Source organism: Python bivittatus, unplaced genomic scaffold (assembly GCF_059951505.1).
Source record: "Python bivittatus isolate LINGU-HERP-01145 unplaced genomic scaffold, Pbiv_v1 ctg000330_np1212, whole genome shotgun sequence".
NCBI lineage: Eukaryota > Metazoa > Chordata > Lepidosauria > Squamata > Pythonidae > Python > Python bivittatus.
In genome coordinates this window covers 42,341,327-42,358,831 of record NW_028277058.1, presented here as the reverse complement: position 1 = coordinate 42,358,831, position 17,505 = coordinate 42,341,327, and the positions used below count along the sequence as shown (strand labels likewise).

Below are 17,505 nucleotides of genomic sequence, written 5' to 3'. Positions count from 1 at the left end.
AACAGCTAAAACTTGGCCGACATTGGGTCATGCAACAGGACAACGATCTCAAGCACACAAGCAAATCTACAACGGAATGTCTGAAAAAGAAAAGAAGGTGTTGCAATGGCCCAGTCAAAGTCCAGACCTCAACCCGATTGAAATGCTGTGGCGGGACCTCAAGAGAGTGGTGCATAAACAAATGCCTGCAAACCTCCATGAACTGAAGCAATGTAAAGAAGAGTGGGCCAAAATTCCCCCACAACAACGTTAGAGACTGATAAAGTCATACAGAAAACTATTACTTCAAGTTATTGCTGCTAACGGTGGTTCCAGAAGCTATTGAATCATAAGGTGTACTTAGTTTTTCACACATGGCTTCTCCATTTTGACTTTTTTTGTAAAACAAATGATGACATGGTGTAATATGTCATGTGTTGTTCATCTGAGGTTGTATTTACCTACTTTTGAGAACTGCTAAGGACCAGGTGATTTTTATTATGTCCTGATACGTAAAACCATAGAACTCAAAGAGGGTGTACTTTCTTTTTCACACGACTGTATTTTGCAGTTGCAAGTAGTAAAGACGCTCAAGACCTGACATGGTTGTGTTCACACATTGCATTAATCCATGGTTTGTTTTAATCATGTTTTATTGAATCATTCACAATGGTTGTGTTCAGACTTTTTCCTAAGTCAAAAGTTAATATGTACTACAGTACTATATGCTTTAGAGTATTGTGTATGTGTGAGAGAGCGAGAGAGATTCTCTTACAGATGCAATTCTAGGTCATTAAATATTATAGGACATCCAAAAAGCATTTATTTAATATAATTGGCATCCACAATTATAGATTACATACAGCTCATTGGCAAACAGATTACAGTACTGTATAAAATAGTTCTACAACTTTTTAATTCAGGGGCTAACACAGATGTTCAATTCTTTATTGTACAGATTCATAATAAGTGCACTTCCTTGGGTGTATAAACAATGTTTATGGTGAACTGCTTTTCTGAGCTAGTTAAAATATGCTAAATCTATTGCAGGAAAAAAGCATGATGCTGGTATAATGTGACCAAGACCCACATGGCTACTGCGGACAAATAAAAGTTTGTAGCATGTTTCTCACTTAAGTAAAGGGTTCACTGTGGAGTTAAGAGTGTCAGAAGTTTGATGGTTACTAGATTCCCATCTCACCTTCAGATAGCCCTAAATGTCAGCAACTGTAGATGGAGGAGAACATTACAGCTACAGGAGAAAATACTTTATGATTAATCCGTAGCAAGTACTGAAGTCCACTGATGAATCCTACTGTGAATAAATGCAAATGTTCTTAATTGGCTCATTGCACTGAGACACTGGCTTGCATGTTCATGTCAGGAAGCATTTTCTACTTTTTCCGTTGTAATCCTGTAGTTGCCTTGGGTCAGAGGAAGAAATGGGGCTTCTTGGCTGAGCTGCTTAATATTCCACAGTTACAGCTTTTGTTCTCAGGTACTCATTAAGAGCTTCTTCACCTAAAAGGAATAAGAAAGTCTGCAATAGTTGGAGTCTCCAAGGATTCAAAGTTCCTCACAATGGAAGTGTTTGTAAAAAGCAAGCAAAAATGCAATACTAGGGACAATTTTTTTTAATCTGCATAGAAACCCAAAATAATTTGGGGAAGGAGTCTTGATAGTAGTCTTTCTTCCCCTAAAGAGTAGGTAGACTTCTATGCACACTAAAGATTGAAGGTCCAGTTGAGGTGGGCAGGGAGAGGAAGGCTGGGCAGGCCAATGGGATATGTGCACGTTGCATGTTTGAGTTCCTGGAGGGGGAGGATGAGAAGGGGAAGGCTCTGGGAAGATCAGGCAGGTGGGAGGTGCCCTGGGGACATGGCTAGAAGATGGTGCATATTACAAAAAAACCTTAGTACTATCTGTCTAGATTTCCTGTTATACAATGATACATAAAGTGGGCAATTAACAATTGCCTGATAAAAATGTGGCCATTAAATAATTGCTGAAACAGATACTACAGGATTTCAAGCTCTGAAATTCAAAGCAAAGGTAGGCACTCAATAGTCCCTGGACCAATGTGGCCTCTCCAGACCCTATTTTTGCACTTGTCTGAACTCCCCCACACCCTTCTGAGAAGGTGCTTTCCGCTGGATCATTAAGCCTGTTTGGCTGGGGAGGGGGATGACATAATAGGTGGAATTACAGCCTTACACCTCCTCCAGGGACCAAAACCATTTTATTTTTTAAAAGTACAGCTTAAGATGTTAAAAGATTGCCTGCCTCTATTCTAAAGGAACCCTGCATTTTGCAGCAGGTTCTAAATTGCACGTTCTTTTCACACAGGATTGTCAGGCACCATCACCTGCTGAGGCTGCAATTTACAGTACTGGATGTGTGTTCTAATTTTAACAGTAAAATAGCACAGCTTCCAAAATTCTAATTCACTCTGCTTTCAAATGCATTTTGAAAATTGCTCCATTACAAAAATCATACTGTACAAGAGGACAGGCAGTCTAAAGCAATCCATTTGTCATTACACTACAAAAGCTGGCCATGTTGACTGAGAATAGGAGCCACAAGTTCTGGAAGGTGATGTTTCCCATCTTTGATATATGTCACTTGGTAAACATAATTGCAAGTCTAGAGGAAAACACGCACTTACCTAAATCTTTTCCAAAACCAGACTGCTTGAATCCACCAAATGGTACTGCCACATCAGTTTTGTTATAGGTGTTAATAAAAACAGTTCCAGCTTCCAGTTTGTCACTGACATACAGTGCTTTGCTTATGTCTTTGGTGAAAACACCTGAAGCCAAACCATATTCTGTTCTGTTGGCTCGTTCTAACACTCGATCAACATCTCTATGGCAATAAAGAAACATCTAACATATAGACAGCATAAAACATACCAGAGATGCTAAATCTAGGTGTCCATATTGTTTTTCAGCCTCAGATTTTGTTGCATACATTGGGTTCTTGTATTGTACTAAGCCATAATAAAATTAGTTTCGTTTAGCATATAGTTTAGGAATTGTGGTTTGTAAATAATTTTCTATAGCTTTCTGGAGTTGCAAACCCAGCCACTGTGGTGTAATTGAGTAAAATATGGTTTAAACAAAACATTGTTTAGTACCACCTGTGAACCCAACCTCTTTCTGGTATTTTTATGAAGTATTCTAGAGACTTGGCTAGAATGTATCAACAGGGGATATAGCAATGACATTTAATCCACAAAATTAACAATTGCATGATTCCTATGGCCATAGACTGGGAGAGACCATCAGTAGTTATTATACAGGATTCCAAATTAGGGGAGGAACCTATTTCACAGAAGTTCTTCTCCAATGTGTAGATTGCAACATAGAAAAGGAGTGAAGCAGGTTCACTTTGTCTTCTACATATGATTATTAATTGCAAGGATCCATTGCTTGAAAAGCTTGTAACAACAACAGCATTAATTAGAGCAGGACATACCCATCTTTGAACTTGGAAATGATCATTACTGGCCCAAAGGATTCTTCATGGGCAATATGCATATCATCCTCAACATTAGTAAATATGGTAGGTTCCATGAAGAAGCCTATTGGAAAAAAAAAAGATGGGACCTCCAGCATTTTCTACTTTGATACATGGGTCATATTATAGGTTATCAGTCTTCAGCAATGCATTTTGTATGCAACTTTGTTAATAATGGAGGTCTTCAAATTTTTAGACAATTGATTATTTTAACAAGAGCACCCAGTCAATATAACTTTAGTTCCCAAACATAATGGTGTTATAGCGGGATCCCTCTGCAACTAAGTTTACAGTTTCTGTTGTGCATTTTACAATAGGTTATCTTCTTCCTCTTCTTCTCCCAATCCTCTACACGCTTTATAACTACTTAACCCTTATGATATGACTGCAGGAATAAAATTGAATAATTAGTTGTTGTAAAAATAGCAAGGTACATTTTGGTGGGCCACCAGCTGAGTATAATATAATTTAAAAATAAAAAGAGAAAAGGAAAGATGTGGTGATGAACAACATCAGCCATGGAGGATTCTGGCCTATCTATGGTGGCCCAGTTGCTAACGTCGTGTATTTCCATTGTCTATCACTCCATTTAGTCAAATTTCATATAATGTGCCATATTTAAATAAGTAAAGCTGCATTATGATTTTCATTACATCTGAAGAAAATGCTTCAAATGGAAACAAAGCTGAAAGGTGATAAAATGACAAAGACCCAACACTAGGCAGAAGCATCCTGAACTTAAGAATTTATACCCAAGTGGACCTGATTTGTTGCAATCCTTCTGTTGCAATTGCTGGGAGATTATTCCAGGGATCAGAGAATAGATTGAAATTCTTCCAGCGAAAGCAGGGAAGTCTGCTCCCAGGCAGAAAGATCCACTCTCTGAAATCCTTCCCTGTCCCAGAGAAAATTCTGAGGCTCTTCTCCAAAACCAGACCTTTGATGTCTTTAGATGCAAAAATGGGGACAATTGGGAGAAGAGATTGGGAGAATTGAGACTTTGGATCAGTCAAAGGAAATCCCGGTATTCAGGCATGTCCTGAACACAAACCAAGGACAGGGGAAGGCTGTATGTTGATGTACATTATTACACTCCCAATGACTTCAATGGCCAATTCTTCATAAACAAACCCAACAATCTCAAAATAGAAAAGAATGAAGGAAAGCACCATTGTTCCATCCTGCCAGCATGAGTTTGGCATGGCTTTGGATAAACCATTCACTTACTTATAGAACTTCCATACTACACTCATGATTGCTCAGAACATAGGGTGCTATTTTTGTTTTATAGGACCACAATAGGAGGATGAAAGCACAATACCAAAAGAACTGTTTGCTGCAGCTCCCTAATGATTAGCAAGTCCCCCTTTCATTCTGGAGTGGCCTCTGGAGAAATTAGGGATCAAAATGAAAGGTTTGTTGAGTGAACTGCCTTTTTCTCTGCCACTTCTGTTTTTAGTTGTGTTTTCAACATATGTATTAGACTTACTGTATGCTGCCCAGAGTCTTCTTGGAGTTGGGAAGCCTTAACAAATCCAATAAATAAATAAAAATAATAAATAAAATCAATTTGGTTTTAGATGCACTTCTTGCAGTTATAAGAGGCAAGGATTTTTCCCCGAAGATGTAATTTGCCACTTTCAATTTTTCTAAGTTCCTGCCCCTAAGATAATGAACAATTTTTCTTTTAAATGTTCCATGTGTTTGAACTGCAGCACACTTATAATTAATGTAAATGTAATGAAACCCTCCTATATTAGATCTTATTTACCTGGTCTGCATACTTGTCTTCCTCCATATACTAAAGTTGCTCCTTCTTTTAGTCCAGTTTGACAGTACTCCAGAAGCTTTTCCAAATGTGCTTTGTGATTTTGAGGTCCGTGGTCTGTAGCTCTATCAAGTGGATCACCTATTTTCATCTTCCGGGTTTCTTCCACCTAGAGATTACCAAAGAGAGTGGGGATTAAATAGTATAATATATAAAGCAAGATTTTCTGGATAATAATGTGATAACCCTATTCAAAAACAGTGCCTAGATTAGGATTGTTAAAGTTAATTGGCACAGTAGAAGACATTGTCCTCTCTTGGCTCACTTTCTACGGCATAGAGGCCTGTAATATGTAACAGCTATATGTTCCTAAACCAAATATAAGAAAACAATCTGGTATACTTCAGATATTTCACACTATCTTGCCCATAACATCTGATGCTGATTTAATGAACTGAAGAAAGCTATTGTGTCAGTGATTTTTGCTGGTATACAGATCCATATCAGCTTACTTTGGGAAATGAAAATGGAAGCAGAAAGTGCTTTCTGCAATACGTGGTCAACAGAGCTTGGAAAGTAATGTACTTGCTTGGCCAAAACTAAATAAACCTGAAGCCCTACCACTTCAGAAAGTCAACAAACACTGAGAAATATAGAGCTTTACTCCATTAGTCAGATTTTATCAGTGAAAAGTATTACAACTACAAAGTTAGATTGGTACGGCAGAATTATTTTTCAACCTCCACCCTTGAAGTTTCTTACCACTCTTTTAACAAATTCATCATGAATGGATTCTTCCACAAACAGTCTACCAGCTGCAATGCAATTCTCTCCTTTGTTGAAGAATACTGCTCCCATGCCCTGTATCATAAGAAAAAGAATATTCCATTTTTGTTTGGTTGTTTTTGTGGCTGCCTTGAAATCTTTTTCTGTTTAAAAACTTCTCACTCAGCTATTAATGGAGCAATAATCTGGAGCAAAATGTCAGCCTCTCTTTATGTAGCTCAGCTTCTCCAACCTAGTGGTATCCAGATGCTTTGGACTTCAGCTCCCCCTGCTGGCTGGAAACAATGTGGGTTATACTATAATTCAGTGTTGTCCAAACTTGGCCACTTTAAGATGAGTGGACTTCAACTCCCAGAAGTCCACTCATCTTAAAGTGGCCAAGTTTGCACAACACTGCTATAATTCATCTGGAGGGCACCAGCTTGGAGAAGGATAACATATATGTCAATAAGGAGAAAGGAATTTTTGCATACAGTGGAAGGTGGATGACATAAAAAAGTGGTGACTGAACAATGAAGGACTATAGTATACCCAATTTATTTATTGTACATATTTACTCACTTTTTTTTTTTTATCCGTTCAATTGTGTCCGATTCTTGGAGACTGCCTGGACAAGTCCCTGCAGTTTTCTTGGCAAGTTTTTTCAGAAGTGGTTTGCCATTGCCTCCTTCCTAGGGCTGAGAGAAAGTGACTGGCCCAAGTTCACCCAGTTGCCTTTGTGCCTAGGTGGGACTAGAACTCATGGATTCCCAGTTTCTAGCCTGATGCCTTAACCACTACACCAAACTTCTCTCCATTTACTCACTTAACAAAGTTTAATACTATATCACAGGCAGCCTTTAGGGCTGGATGGCCTTTTTGAATTTTGAAACCCATGGAAGATCTATGTATTCAGATAGGTTGCCATGGAAAACCTGCCCGTGGTGAGCATGGCTAGTCCTAAAACACTAATTTACAAGAAGGCGAACCAGCCCTTCAGGATGCTCTCTACCATCCCAGTGGGAGTTTTGTGGGGCCAGAAGGCATTGCTACAAAGAAATCTGATACTAGAGGCTTCCTTTCAAAATTTTTAACTTAATTTAGAAAAAGTCAAGTGGGACAAGGAACCTGATAGTTACCGAAGAGGTGTCTGTAGGTACCATGCTGCTTATCCCTACAACACATATTATCTTTTGAGGATACTGAAATGTGAATACTGAATATTTAATATTGAGAACTGTTTTCCTTTGGAACTAATTTGTGGAGCTTCAGTTATGTGTGGGCTTAAGCAAACTGTGGGTAGGGCTAGAATCAAAAAAGGTGGAACCACCAATTTTCATTCCTTTTTCCCTCCACCTTTCCCTTTCTGGCATCCTCTTCTCCCTCTGCCTAATTCTCTGTCTTTTTCTCTCCTCTCCTCCCCAAATGATAGGCATTCCTATGCGCATCAATTGCTCGAGGAGGGTTTTAAAATTTGAATGAAGCTCGTGTGGTGTCATACAGCTGCAGATTGCACACTCTTCTCTAGAACATTACTATAAAAAGCACAGTATATTATGGAACATTTTAACCATACTCTTTCTAAAGAAAATCTTATATGGAGCTTAAAAGCTTATTTACCATTCTCACAGCTTTGTCAAGCTCACAGTCATTGAATATAATCAGTGGGGATTTTCCACCTAGTTCCAGAGAAACCTTCTTCAGGTTACTGACAGCACAGCTATAATGAATAAAAATGACAAGCAAAAGGAAAAGTGCTGAAAATCATATACCTTTTCCTCATTACTTAGCAACATTAAGAATTATATTCTGGTATGGATATTTTATTATATACGTATTTTAGTTATTTTCCAAAAATAAGTTAAATACTAAACATAATTATACTATTGTATCTTGTATCTTAACACAATTTTCTCTTACTTTGACTGGATCCTAGCTGAATTTGCAAAGGTTACCCAACCTGTTGCAGCAGATTTTGGAAGTGGGAAGGAGTGTAAAAAAAACAGGGAAAGCTACTCACAAAAGCGAGTTTGGTGCATCGAGTTTAACTCAGCATTATTCTGACAATGCTAACTATCTAACTGGTAAATCACAAGGAGATTCTCAGGTAAAGCAACTTTCATACAACTTCCCACTGAGCAAAATGCATCTCTAGGTTAAGATCTTGTGCTGAAAAATGTTATGAAAGGAATGGATTACCTTTTCATGATATGTTTCCCGATTGGTGTTGAGCCAGTGAACCCAAGTTTACGGATGTCTGGGTGTTCTGATAAGCGTTGTCCTACTAAACCTCCTACATGACATGAGAGATACAATATCATAAGTTTTACTGAAACTGTGAACTGAGGATTTTGAGGCAGGATATTGCTTAATGGTACTTCACCCCATTCCACCTGAGCTACACTTAGAACCCAACCTGATGCCCTCTAGATATCTGGTGACTGCATCTTCCATAATTCACAGCTATTGGCCACATTGACGACTAAAAATTCTGGATCTTGTAATTCCACACATCTGAAGGCAACAGGTTAAGAAAGGCTATAAATATTTATATTCCTACTTTACCTGAACCAGGTAAAATATTGATAACGCCTTTAGGAAATCCTGCTTTCACAGAGAGCTCTCCAAATTTCAAGGCAGTCAGTGGAGTTACCTAAATAAAAACAATTTAATTTAGATTGTAGAGATACACTATATGAATCTTTCCATAGAATATATTTTAATCTCATTATAGTATCCCCTGTAATAATAATGTTGCGCCTTCATTTGTGCATTTTAATTACTTATCTTTTTTGGTTTTATTGCCTAAGCTTGCTTGTATTAATGTAACCCATGATACGATCTTCTGGATAGTAGGCAGGTTATAGATATTTTAAATAATACTGTACTAAATTCCCATTACTGCTGCTAGCAAAGTGCCTTTGGGCACCAGGTTGGGAATGCTGTTGTACTTGAAAGCTGTTTACAAAGAAAACGTTCTAGTTCTATCTGTGCTTTTCCATTAAGGTCCATAGTGGATTAATCATCTGATCAAGAGAAGTTCTACAGCTGTATCTCTGCCAGGCTGGAACTGCTGGCCTCAAGGAATGTTGCATTCCAAGGCATCATTGGCCAGCTTGATGTTACCTGTGCTGGTTTCAGGACTAAAGTATTGCCAGCAGCCAAACATGCCGCACTCTTCCATGCCAGCATCATCAGTGGGTAATTCCATGGAATGACAATAGCACAGACTCTTCAGATTCCAGGGAGAAAGAAACACAACAACACATTTGAATTGCAAAACACAAAAGTAACATTTTATTAGTAAAATTAATCGGAGTCTGGTTTCATTAACAAAGACAATGGATCTTACCCTAAGGGTTCTTTTCTGGTGAACGTTAAATTGTGGTTTGGTCGTGCTTGGTTTATTGGAATGGTAGAACCCTAAATGAAAAAACACTTATCCTTTTTTTTTAAATGACAGTCATGATGAAAGCGGCATCAATTGTATCATCACATGTGTCTGAATAACCTGTTGGCAGTTATAGAATGTCTCCTAAAACATCCCCTATGCTGATAAATATACATGAATACTGGTAGTGATGAAGATACATGGCCATTACCTACTATTATCTGTATCTCTTCAGTGTTCTTTTTTTAACTGATAAGCCTGTATACGAGTCAGTTAGAAGCAGTGTTCTTTTCATTTAACAAAAGAGTCCTAACAGAACTGATATTTTGATTTTAAAAAGTAATAATCATTTCATACACAACTGTCTACGTAAGACAGAAGTGGCAACCTATAACCTAGGCCTGCATGTGGCTTTTAGTTCCCCTTTCATGGTCCCAGAACCCCCTCTGACATTACTACTGAAAAATGAGGATATAGTTTTCCACCTTTTAGCAGTTTTTAAAAAATCAAGAAACTTCATAAATACCTCCCTGGACCACAAAAACTAAACCACAAGCAGGAAGCATTGGAGGTTTCAGCCTTGTCCACGAGTGTGATATGGCTCTGCCATTTTGGATCATTAGCCACAACCCCATTAAGTGAAGTGCCTGCTATCATAAAGTTGTCCAGCCTTGACATAGCGATATGCCCTGGTTTCTCAGAAACAAAGACAGTTCATATTTCTATGTAATTAGCATTGTTTTTATAGGCACATGACTTTCAATCAGTAGTGTAAGCAAGCATGGGCTTCAGATGCTGGACACTCCTTTCAATACTTGTCTGAGTTGCTGAGAGACTCTGCTATGGCTCTACGGTTTTTGTCTGGACTGCCTTTACCTTCAGCAAGAATTAGGTCTGACCCCGTAATAATTTGGGAAGAGAATTAGTCTTTCAAGAAGGCAAACCTTAAGAAGTGTACTTTTACTGTACTCTGTACTAATTCTTTGAAACAATTGAATTGTCTAAATAATGTAACATATCATGCTGAAGACTTGAGACCAACTCAAATATTAGCTTGCCTGTATTTTGTCACACCATCCAGCAAAATATCGGAATGTTTGCACTGACATTCCTACATGGGTCTTCAAAGCTAGTGTGTACACAGCTCCTGAGTCAATAGCCTCTATGGTTGCCAGCTCTTCTTGGTGTTCTTCCATCAGATCTGCAAGTCTTCCAACAGAATCATATGGACAGTAGAACAAAAACATGAAATGAGATATTTGCAAATGGCACCGTCAGAATTCATGCTGAAACTTGCTACTCTGGAAAGTAAGCTCACTGACTTTAACTCAAATGAAAATTGTGTGTGGTTTGAAGATCAGGGCATTTATTCTGCAACAGTTTGGAAACCAGGGTTGGAAAAACCTTTCACATTTTTATGCATGTTTATAAGCCTGCTGCATGCACTACATTAAGTCATGATGTGGCTTATTTGTTTTTGGTTTAGTGTAATCTGTAAACTCAGTTATTATGTCTTATAGTAAACCATGGTTGAAAATCAGCATAAGGTGAATGTAGCTACTAAGAAACATAAGGAGGAAAATAACAACAGCCAGTGTTATATGGTGTTAGATTATCAGGGAAGACCTAGGAAGATTTAAATCTTCACTCACTGGGTAACCTGAAGCTTGTTGTGAGGATAACATTTTTGGAGGAGTAGAAATCACACATATTATCTTGACCTCCTTAGAGGCAAGTTAGGATTCCAATAGTTTAAGTAATTAATGCATCAAACATTAGCATCACATTTTAGCCATTGATATACAACAGGAACCTGTCCCAAAACCTTGGGTACAGCTCTCAAGAGTACTTCCAAAGATGTTGCTAAATTGCACATTTTAATGACAGAGATGTGGGAAATGTTTAAATAGACATTATCTATATTTAATTAAATGTTAATTAAACTAACATATTAAATCAAATTTAGTTTTGTCCTGGCCTAGCTGCTTTCATCTTCTGCCCTTCTATCTAGTAGCTACTCAGAAGCCAAATGTGGCCCTTAGTTTGAAAACTGTTGTGTAAATCATATAATGGATACAGGATTCAGGTGTTTTGGGGTGTTTTTTTTTTTGGCATGATATTCATTTAGGCTAGTTTGGTATAGTGGTTAAGGCACCACACTAGAAATCGGAAGACTATGACTTCTAGTCCCACCTTAGGCAAGATGCCAGCTGGGTGGCCTTAGGCCAGTCCCTCTCCCTCAACCCTAGGAAGGAGGCAAGGGCAAACCACTTCCAAAATACTGCAGGGACTAGACCAGGCAGTCGCAGGAGTCAAAAACCAACCCGAAAGCACCAAAAAAAAAAAAAAAATCAGGTTTATATTTCTACTTATATCTTCTGTTTCCTTAAATAAGTCTGCACTATCCAAATGGACATATCATGATAATGCAGAGTAAACAGAACAAAAAAAAAAAGCACAGAAATAAGAAGTTGGTCTGCATGGCATACCTGTACATTAATTGCCCTCTTTCTCTGGCATTCATCTTTCCCCATTCACCATATTCAAAGGCATCCTTTGCTGCTGCCACTGCTTTGTCAACATCACTCACTGTAGCGAGTGACACTTTAGCAATCACCTTACATAAATATAAGAAGATGCTAGCTTTTTAAAACAAAAAAACAAAAATCAATAACAGCTTCATCAGTTTCTACAAGTTCAACTACAAACTTCCCATTTTCTCCACTTGTTCCATAGTGTGTATCCTCCCATCTCTGGGTTTTTTTTACATTGACATTATACTAAATATAAATGCTTTGTTACAATTTAATTTTTATGGGAAAGGGAAAGGAGGGGTAAAAAAAGGAGAGGAAAAAGAAATGGAAGAGAGAAAACAGGAAAAAGAAAGAAAAATAGGAATCTGATATAGCAATTCATTGGTCATGTTTTGAATGATGTTAAACCAAAATTCATTAGAATTCTGGCTTAATCTTAGATATAAGCCATGTTGGTCCATGCTGTTGGATTATTCACACTTGGCTTCTCCATCCTGTAGGAGCATTTATATAAACTCCATGGCTTATTTAGCATTCTGGTAAACTAGGAAATCTGCCTATTTTTCTTCAAGGTATCAAAATTCTGCAGATAGCACTAAATAAACCAAGGAAAATATAGGTCAGTTTTGTTTAATTGATCCTGATTGCAAGAGGTCCTAAGTCAGAGCAGGATGAGTTCTATGATTAAGCCAAAATTCTAAAGAATTTTAATTAAACATGACATCTGAATGCAGCTGCTGGCTTTAATGACATGTTCTGTTGAGTTCATACTGCCAAAGTTCTCTGACTCTACATCAAATCTCTCAGCAAAAATATCTGATGGTCATCTGCTTTATACTTAACACAGGCTACTGCTTCCTAGACTGGCCAGTATTCTGATGACTTGAATTAATCAACCTTGGTCTTTAAAATACAAAGAAACAAACTAAAGGGGTGTTGAATATTTGTTACTGCTTCTTATAAGGTATTATTAGGTTTTCAAGTAATCTCTCAAACAGGCTGAGTTGGAACAATAGCAGGCACTTTCTGGATATTAACTATTATTAATTGCAATATTATATATCAAGTTTTCCTAGCCAGATGCTCTTCTGATGTGTTGGGACACCAATTACCAACACATGTCTTTGGAAATTCTGGGCATGTAATCTCAATATCTGGAAGACACCAAAGCACTTCCAGATGACCATTTTTTTCTATGGACCAAGTCCTCATCCATGGACCAAGTCCTCATCTATGGACCAAGTCCTCATCCATGGCCCATCAGGCTATTTGGTCCGTTTAGGATTCTAGGATTCTATTGAAGAAGTATATTTATTTGGTTGTGACCCTGCAGTCCTGGCAGAGGATCAGTAATCAATCAGTTGTGCTCATCAATTGCCCTGCATGACTAATTGATGAGCACAGAAATGTCTCAGCCAAGAAGCACTCACCTGTTGGCCAGCAAACAGTGCCTTGCCTTCCCCCCACCCCACAGCTTTGTGCTGAAAAAAAAAACTCCTTCTGCCAGGTGTTTCTTGTGCTCCTGATGGTGACAAGCTGTCAATCTGCTTATGCATAGGGCATCCATAGGGGGGAGATGAAATGTCACTACAACATCACTATGCCAAGTTGTCCCTTACATACTTGCAGGCAACATTGCAATACACATTTTGTCATTTTGGCATCATCTTCATTAGGAACAGATGCCTATGTTGTATGTTATTATATTTCGGATCCTTTGTCCAGGCATACCGTCTAAAGGCCACATGGAATGCCCAATGCAGTGCAATTCACCAAAATGCTGACACGTTTTAAGGAACATTTGCTGCTTATATTCTGCTTTTGAAAAAAAAAAAACAGAAAGAAGCTAGAACTGAACACAGTGGTAAACCTAGGAACAGCATATTATGATTGCTACAAGTATGAATGGTTCAGGAGGAAAAAAAAGCATTACTGAGGTTTACTCACTGATCCATCAGTTGGGTTTATAGAGTCATATGTGTTTCCATCCTCAGCATTTACAAATTTCCCATTGATAAAACATTGATATGGCATCTTTATGGTCATATCGTTAATATATTTTGAAACCTAGGCACAAAACAAACAAGTAACTTTGTTTAGTCCTACAAAGCGTCATAGGAACAATGCTTTCCTGTAGAAAACATGATGTATAACAAGCATATATCTTGAAGAGCCTCCAATGGTTTATAGCCCAAGTAGTTGTGTTGAATGCAATCTTCAGATTCCATTACAAATTAAATAAAAAATATATTAACTTTCCACAACTGTATGCAAATATCAGAGAGCCACTTTGGTCTAGTGGTTAAGGCATCAGGCTAGAAACCGGGAGACTGTGAGTTCTAGTCCCGCCTAGGCACAAAGCCAGTTGGGTGACCTTGGGCTAATCCCTCTCTCTTAGCCCTAGGAAGCAGGCAATGGCCAACCGCTTCTGAAATCTTGCCAAGAAAGCTGCAGGGACTTGTCCAGGCAGTCGCCAGGAGTCAACACTGACTCAAAGGCACACACACATACACGCAATGAAAATATCTGATGGCTAAATCCTAAAACATGTTTCACTGAACAAATGTATACTGTACATGACTAGAAAATACTATGATTCTGCTTATGGAGGAATTGTTTAGGGTGTTCAGTATTTATTGCCAATCTGCTGCATAGAGTATACCCAAATGTACCCACTATAACATTTTAGAAAGCCACTCACATAATCTATCACTAATTCTTCCTCCTTGTCTTCTCCCCTGTGTTTCTGACCACTATTTGAACAAAATCACCAAATTTTGGAGCCGTGTAGATATCTTCGTTCTGAAGTTCAAGTCCAACACATTTTCAGCAGCCTCACTGGCAGGATTAGAATGAGCTTTGAGGGATTCTGGGCAAAAAGTCCCATGGGACTGCTTCAGCCACCCACTGGGCTCCTATGCTGCCTTACGATGGGAGCAATGATCAGCAGAGTGGAAGAAGGTAGCTTGGTTTTCAGCCAAGCTGTCCCATCTCAAAATGTCTTTGGGCCCCACTTCAACTGGTAAGTCAAGATGACAGCATCTGTAGCTGCCTCCCCCAGCTTTTTTCTTCATAGCACTGGATCATTAAAAAAAAAAAATCACTGGATCATGTTTTAAAATGAATAAAAATGGAGACCGGAATCAACAATGATGGGCCCTGGCACTTGCTCCATTAAGCTAACTGAAGACACAAATCCTGCCCACTTCTATAGACTGCTTTAAACTATATCTCAGCCCGGTTGCCTTTACCTCATCTCCTCCCCACCTGGGCCACTTGATGGGCATGGATTTTTCCTTAAAGCCATATTTCTCAACCTTGGGAAGATGTGTGGACTTCAACTCCTAGAATTCCCCAGCCAACATGCCAGAATTCTGGGAGGTGGTTCACATATCTTAAAGTTGACAAGATTGAGAAACACTGCTTTAGAGATAGGACTAAGATGTCCAGACTTTCCTTATAGCTCCTGAAGGTAGATAACCCATATCTCTGGGTGCAAAAAGTATATAAATGTAATGTGTCTATGAGAAGCCCAGGAATATTAAATATATCCTATACACACATGCACACAGCCAAACACATGGATGTCAACTTGAGAGTATACCAAAAAAGACAGCATAACATTTTAGAAACCAGCTCACATAATCTATCACTAATTCTTCCTCCTTGTCTTCTCCCCTGTGCTTTCTGACTACCATTTGAACAAAATCACCAAATTTTGGGGCCATGTAGATATCTTCATTCTGAAGTTCAATTCCAGCACATTTTTGCTTGATCTCTTCAATCACCCTTAAGATACAAAGACATTGAAAAAGGGAACAACTGGTCAAGTGCAGAAATGGATAGAATCACAGAATCATGGCACTAGAAGGGACTATTTCTGCTCCCTGCAAGCACCCAAATTAAAGTATCTTCAATAGATGATTGTCTAGCCTTGACCTGGTAGAAAGCATAATGGGATGGTAGCATATTGCAGGGTTTTCCCACCCCTTCCCCCATTTTTCCACATTGCTGACAACATATATAGCTAGGCCTATGTCTTTGAATTGGCACTTTAGAACATTGCTATTTTAAATGAAAGCATTAACAGAATAAACATAATTAACAAACAATTCTGCTTGTTCTGAGTGCTAAATTGCTTATTGGGAAGACAACAGGCCAGTGCTGTCAGGCAATACAGGAGTCTACTGGGTCCTCAAGACACCTGATCTATTTTGCTCAGGTTAACACTACTGTAACACTGCAGTGCAGTGCAGTCAAAGCCTCACCAGCTCTCTTCCAGAAGGTAGAATGAATATGAAAAGTTTTGTTATACGATATGCCCATCTCTTCAATGCCTTAGAGAACAGTGACTTACCTAACCACATCCATCGATGTTGCTCCAGCTTTAAAGAAGTCAGTGGTGTCCTCAATTATAGCCACATTGCTCAAAATTCCCTTCCAAATGGACTGCAAAACATGGAAATATCCTGAGACAATGACACAAATAACCCAACCTACTAATAAGGCACACCTTAAGATTAAGTATCAAAGAATTTTTAAGTTACTCTCTGTTTTGCACCCCTATATTCCTGACCATGAAGCCTGGGGACCATGTAGATGAAAAAAAGGAGGGCTTTGGACTGACAAAGAATGGTTAGATTCGTAACAATATGCTGAGCCAAGGATGTCATATCTGAAGAAATAAACAAACCTTGGACAGAAGTCCTGAACTTCTTTTGGTAGGAAAAAAGAAAATTTTGCTTCACACACACAAGTAACTGTGAAATACACTATCAAAAAAGTGGTGCTGTAATTATCCCCAAAGAATAATTACATTTTTTAATCCAGCTGGGATAGATTATATTCTAGGACTGAGCAACAGTACAGATTTGATCTCCCAGAGGTGATGTAGTCATACCTGTCTCCAACACCTTAAGGCAGCTGCATCTTTTCCTGGGCTGCCCTACAATCCCAGGAAAAGCCACACACTGCCTTATAGTGTTGGAGACAGGTACTACTGTACATCTGTGCTCCTGCAGACTTCAAAGCACTTTTGGGGGATCAAATCTGAGGTGCAGCAAATCCCTAACAGATTGATTTATTTGGAAAGCAAAGTTTTTTCTAGGCATTGTACAAAGATTAAAAACTTGGGAGAATGTATGATCCCAAGAAAGTTCCTTCCAGGTGGAGTGTCGTTTGGTATTAATCAGGCTGTTCTATGATGCCACCCTCTCTCTGGAACTCCATCTCCTTAGAGAAAAAGGATGTGCCAGTATGTTTCCTAACTATCTCTATATATTGTTTTATGTTTCACTGTATTTTAAAATATGTACTTACTTATATTTATAATTGCCATTTGTATGGCTCCCAACTTGCATACGAATCTAGGCTGGTTACAAGAATCCAAAGCAAACAATAAAAATAACTTGACATAATGATTAAAAACCAGCCCTGCCTGAGGAATATCACCCACCATTAAACAAAAGACAATCTCTTACTCAGTGATGGGTTCGCATATGGTCCCAGTCCAGTACCTGTGGAAAGAGTTGGGTCTTCAAGACTCTTTT

At 38.5% G+C, this 17,505-nt stretch overlaps 1 protein-coding gene and 1 long non-coding RNA gene across 2 annotated transcripts in view; one reads left to right on the top strand and one right to left on the bottom strand.

Annotated features, from left to right (window-relative positions):
* The window catches only part of LOC148215962 (uncharacterized), a 40,090-nt gene that overhangs the window by 11,811 nt on the left and 10,774 nt on the right, over nucleotides 1-17,505 (top strand). The gene's annotated exons all lie outside the window — the stretch shown is intronic.
* The window catches only part of ALDH1L2 (aldehyde dehydrogenase 1 family member L2), a 28,312-nt gene continuing 11,997 nt past the window's right edge, over nucleotides 1,191-17,505 (bottom strand). Inside the window, exons 9-23 of the mRNA XM_007424353.3 lie at nucleotides 16,314-16,405; nucleotides 15,598-15,745; nucleotides 13,904-14,023; nucleotides 11,912-12,039; nucleotides 10,481-10,631; nucleotides 9,384-9,454; nucleotides 9,158-9,263; nucleotides 8,597-8,684; nucleotides 8,231-8,324; nucleotides 7,652-7,751; nucleotides 6,029-6,127; nucleotides 5,270-5,435; nucleotides 3,457-3,562; nucleotides 2,645-2,844; nucleotides 1,191-1,500 (exon numbers count right to left, since the gene is read on the bottom strand). Of these exons, the coding sequence (XP_007424415.2) occupies nucleotides 1,445-1,500; nucleotides 2,645-2,844; nucleotides 3,457-3,562; nucleotides 5,270-5,435; nucleotides 6,029-6,127; nucleotides 7,652-7,751; nucleotides 8,231-8,324; nucleotides 8,597-8,684; nucleotides 9,158-9,263; nucleotides 9,384-9,454; nucleotides 10,481-10,631; nucleotides 11,912-12,039; nucleotides 13,904-14,023; nucleotides 15,598-15,745; nucleotides 16,314-16,405 (1,725 nt within the window). The 3' untranslated portion in view covers nucleotides 1,191-1,444. The remainder of the gene's footprint in view (nucleotides 1,501-2,644; nucleotides 2,845-3,456; nucleotides 3,563-5,269; nucleotides 5,436-6,028; nucleotides 6,128-7,651; nucleotides 7,752-8,230; nucleotides 8,325-8,596; nucleotides 8,685-9,157; nucleotides 9,264-9,383; nucleotides 9,455-10,480; nucleotides 10,632-11,911; nucleotides 12,040-13,903; nucleotides 14,024-15,597; nucleotides 15,746-16,313; nucleotides 16,406-17,505) is intronic.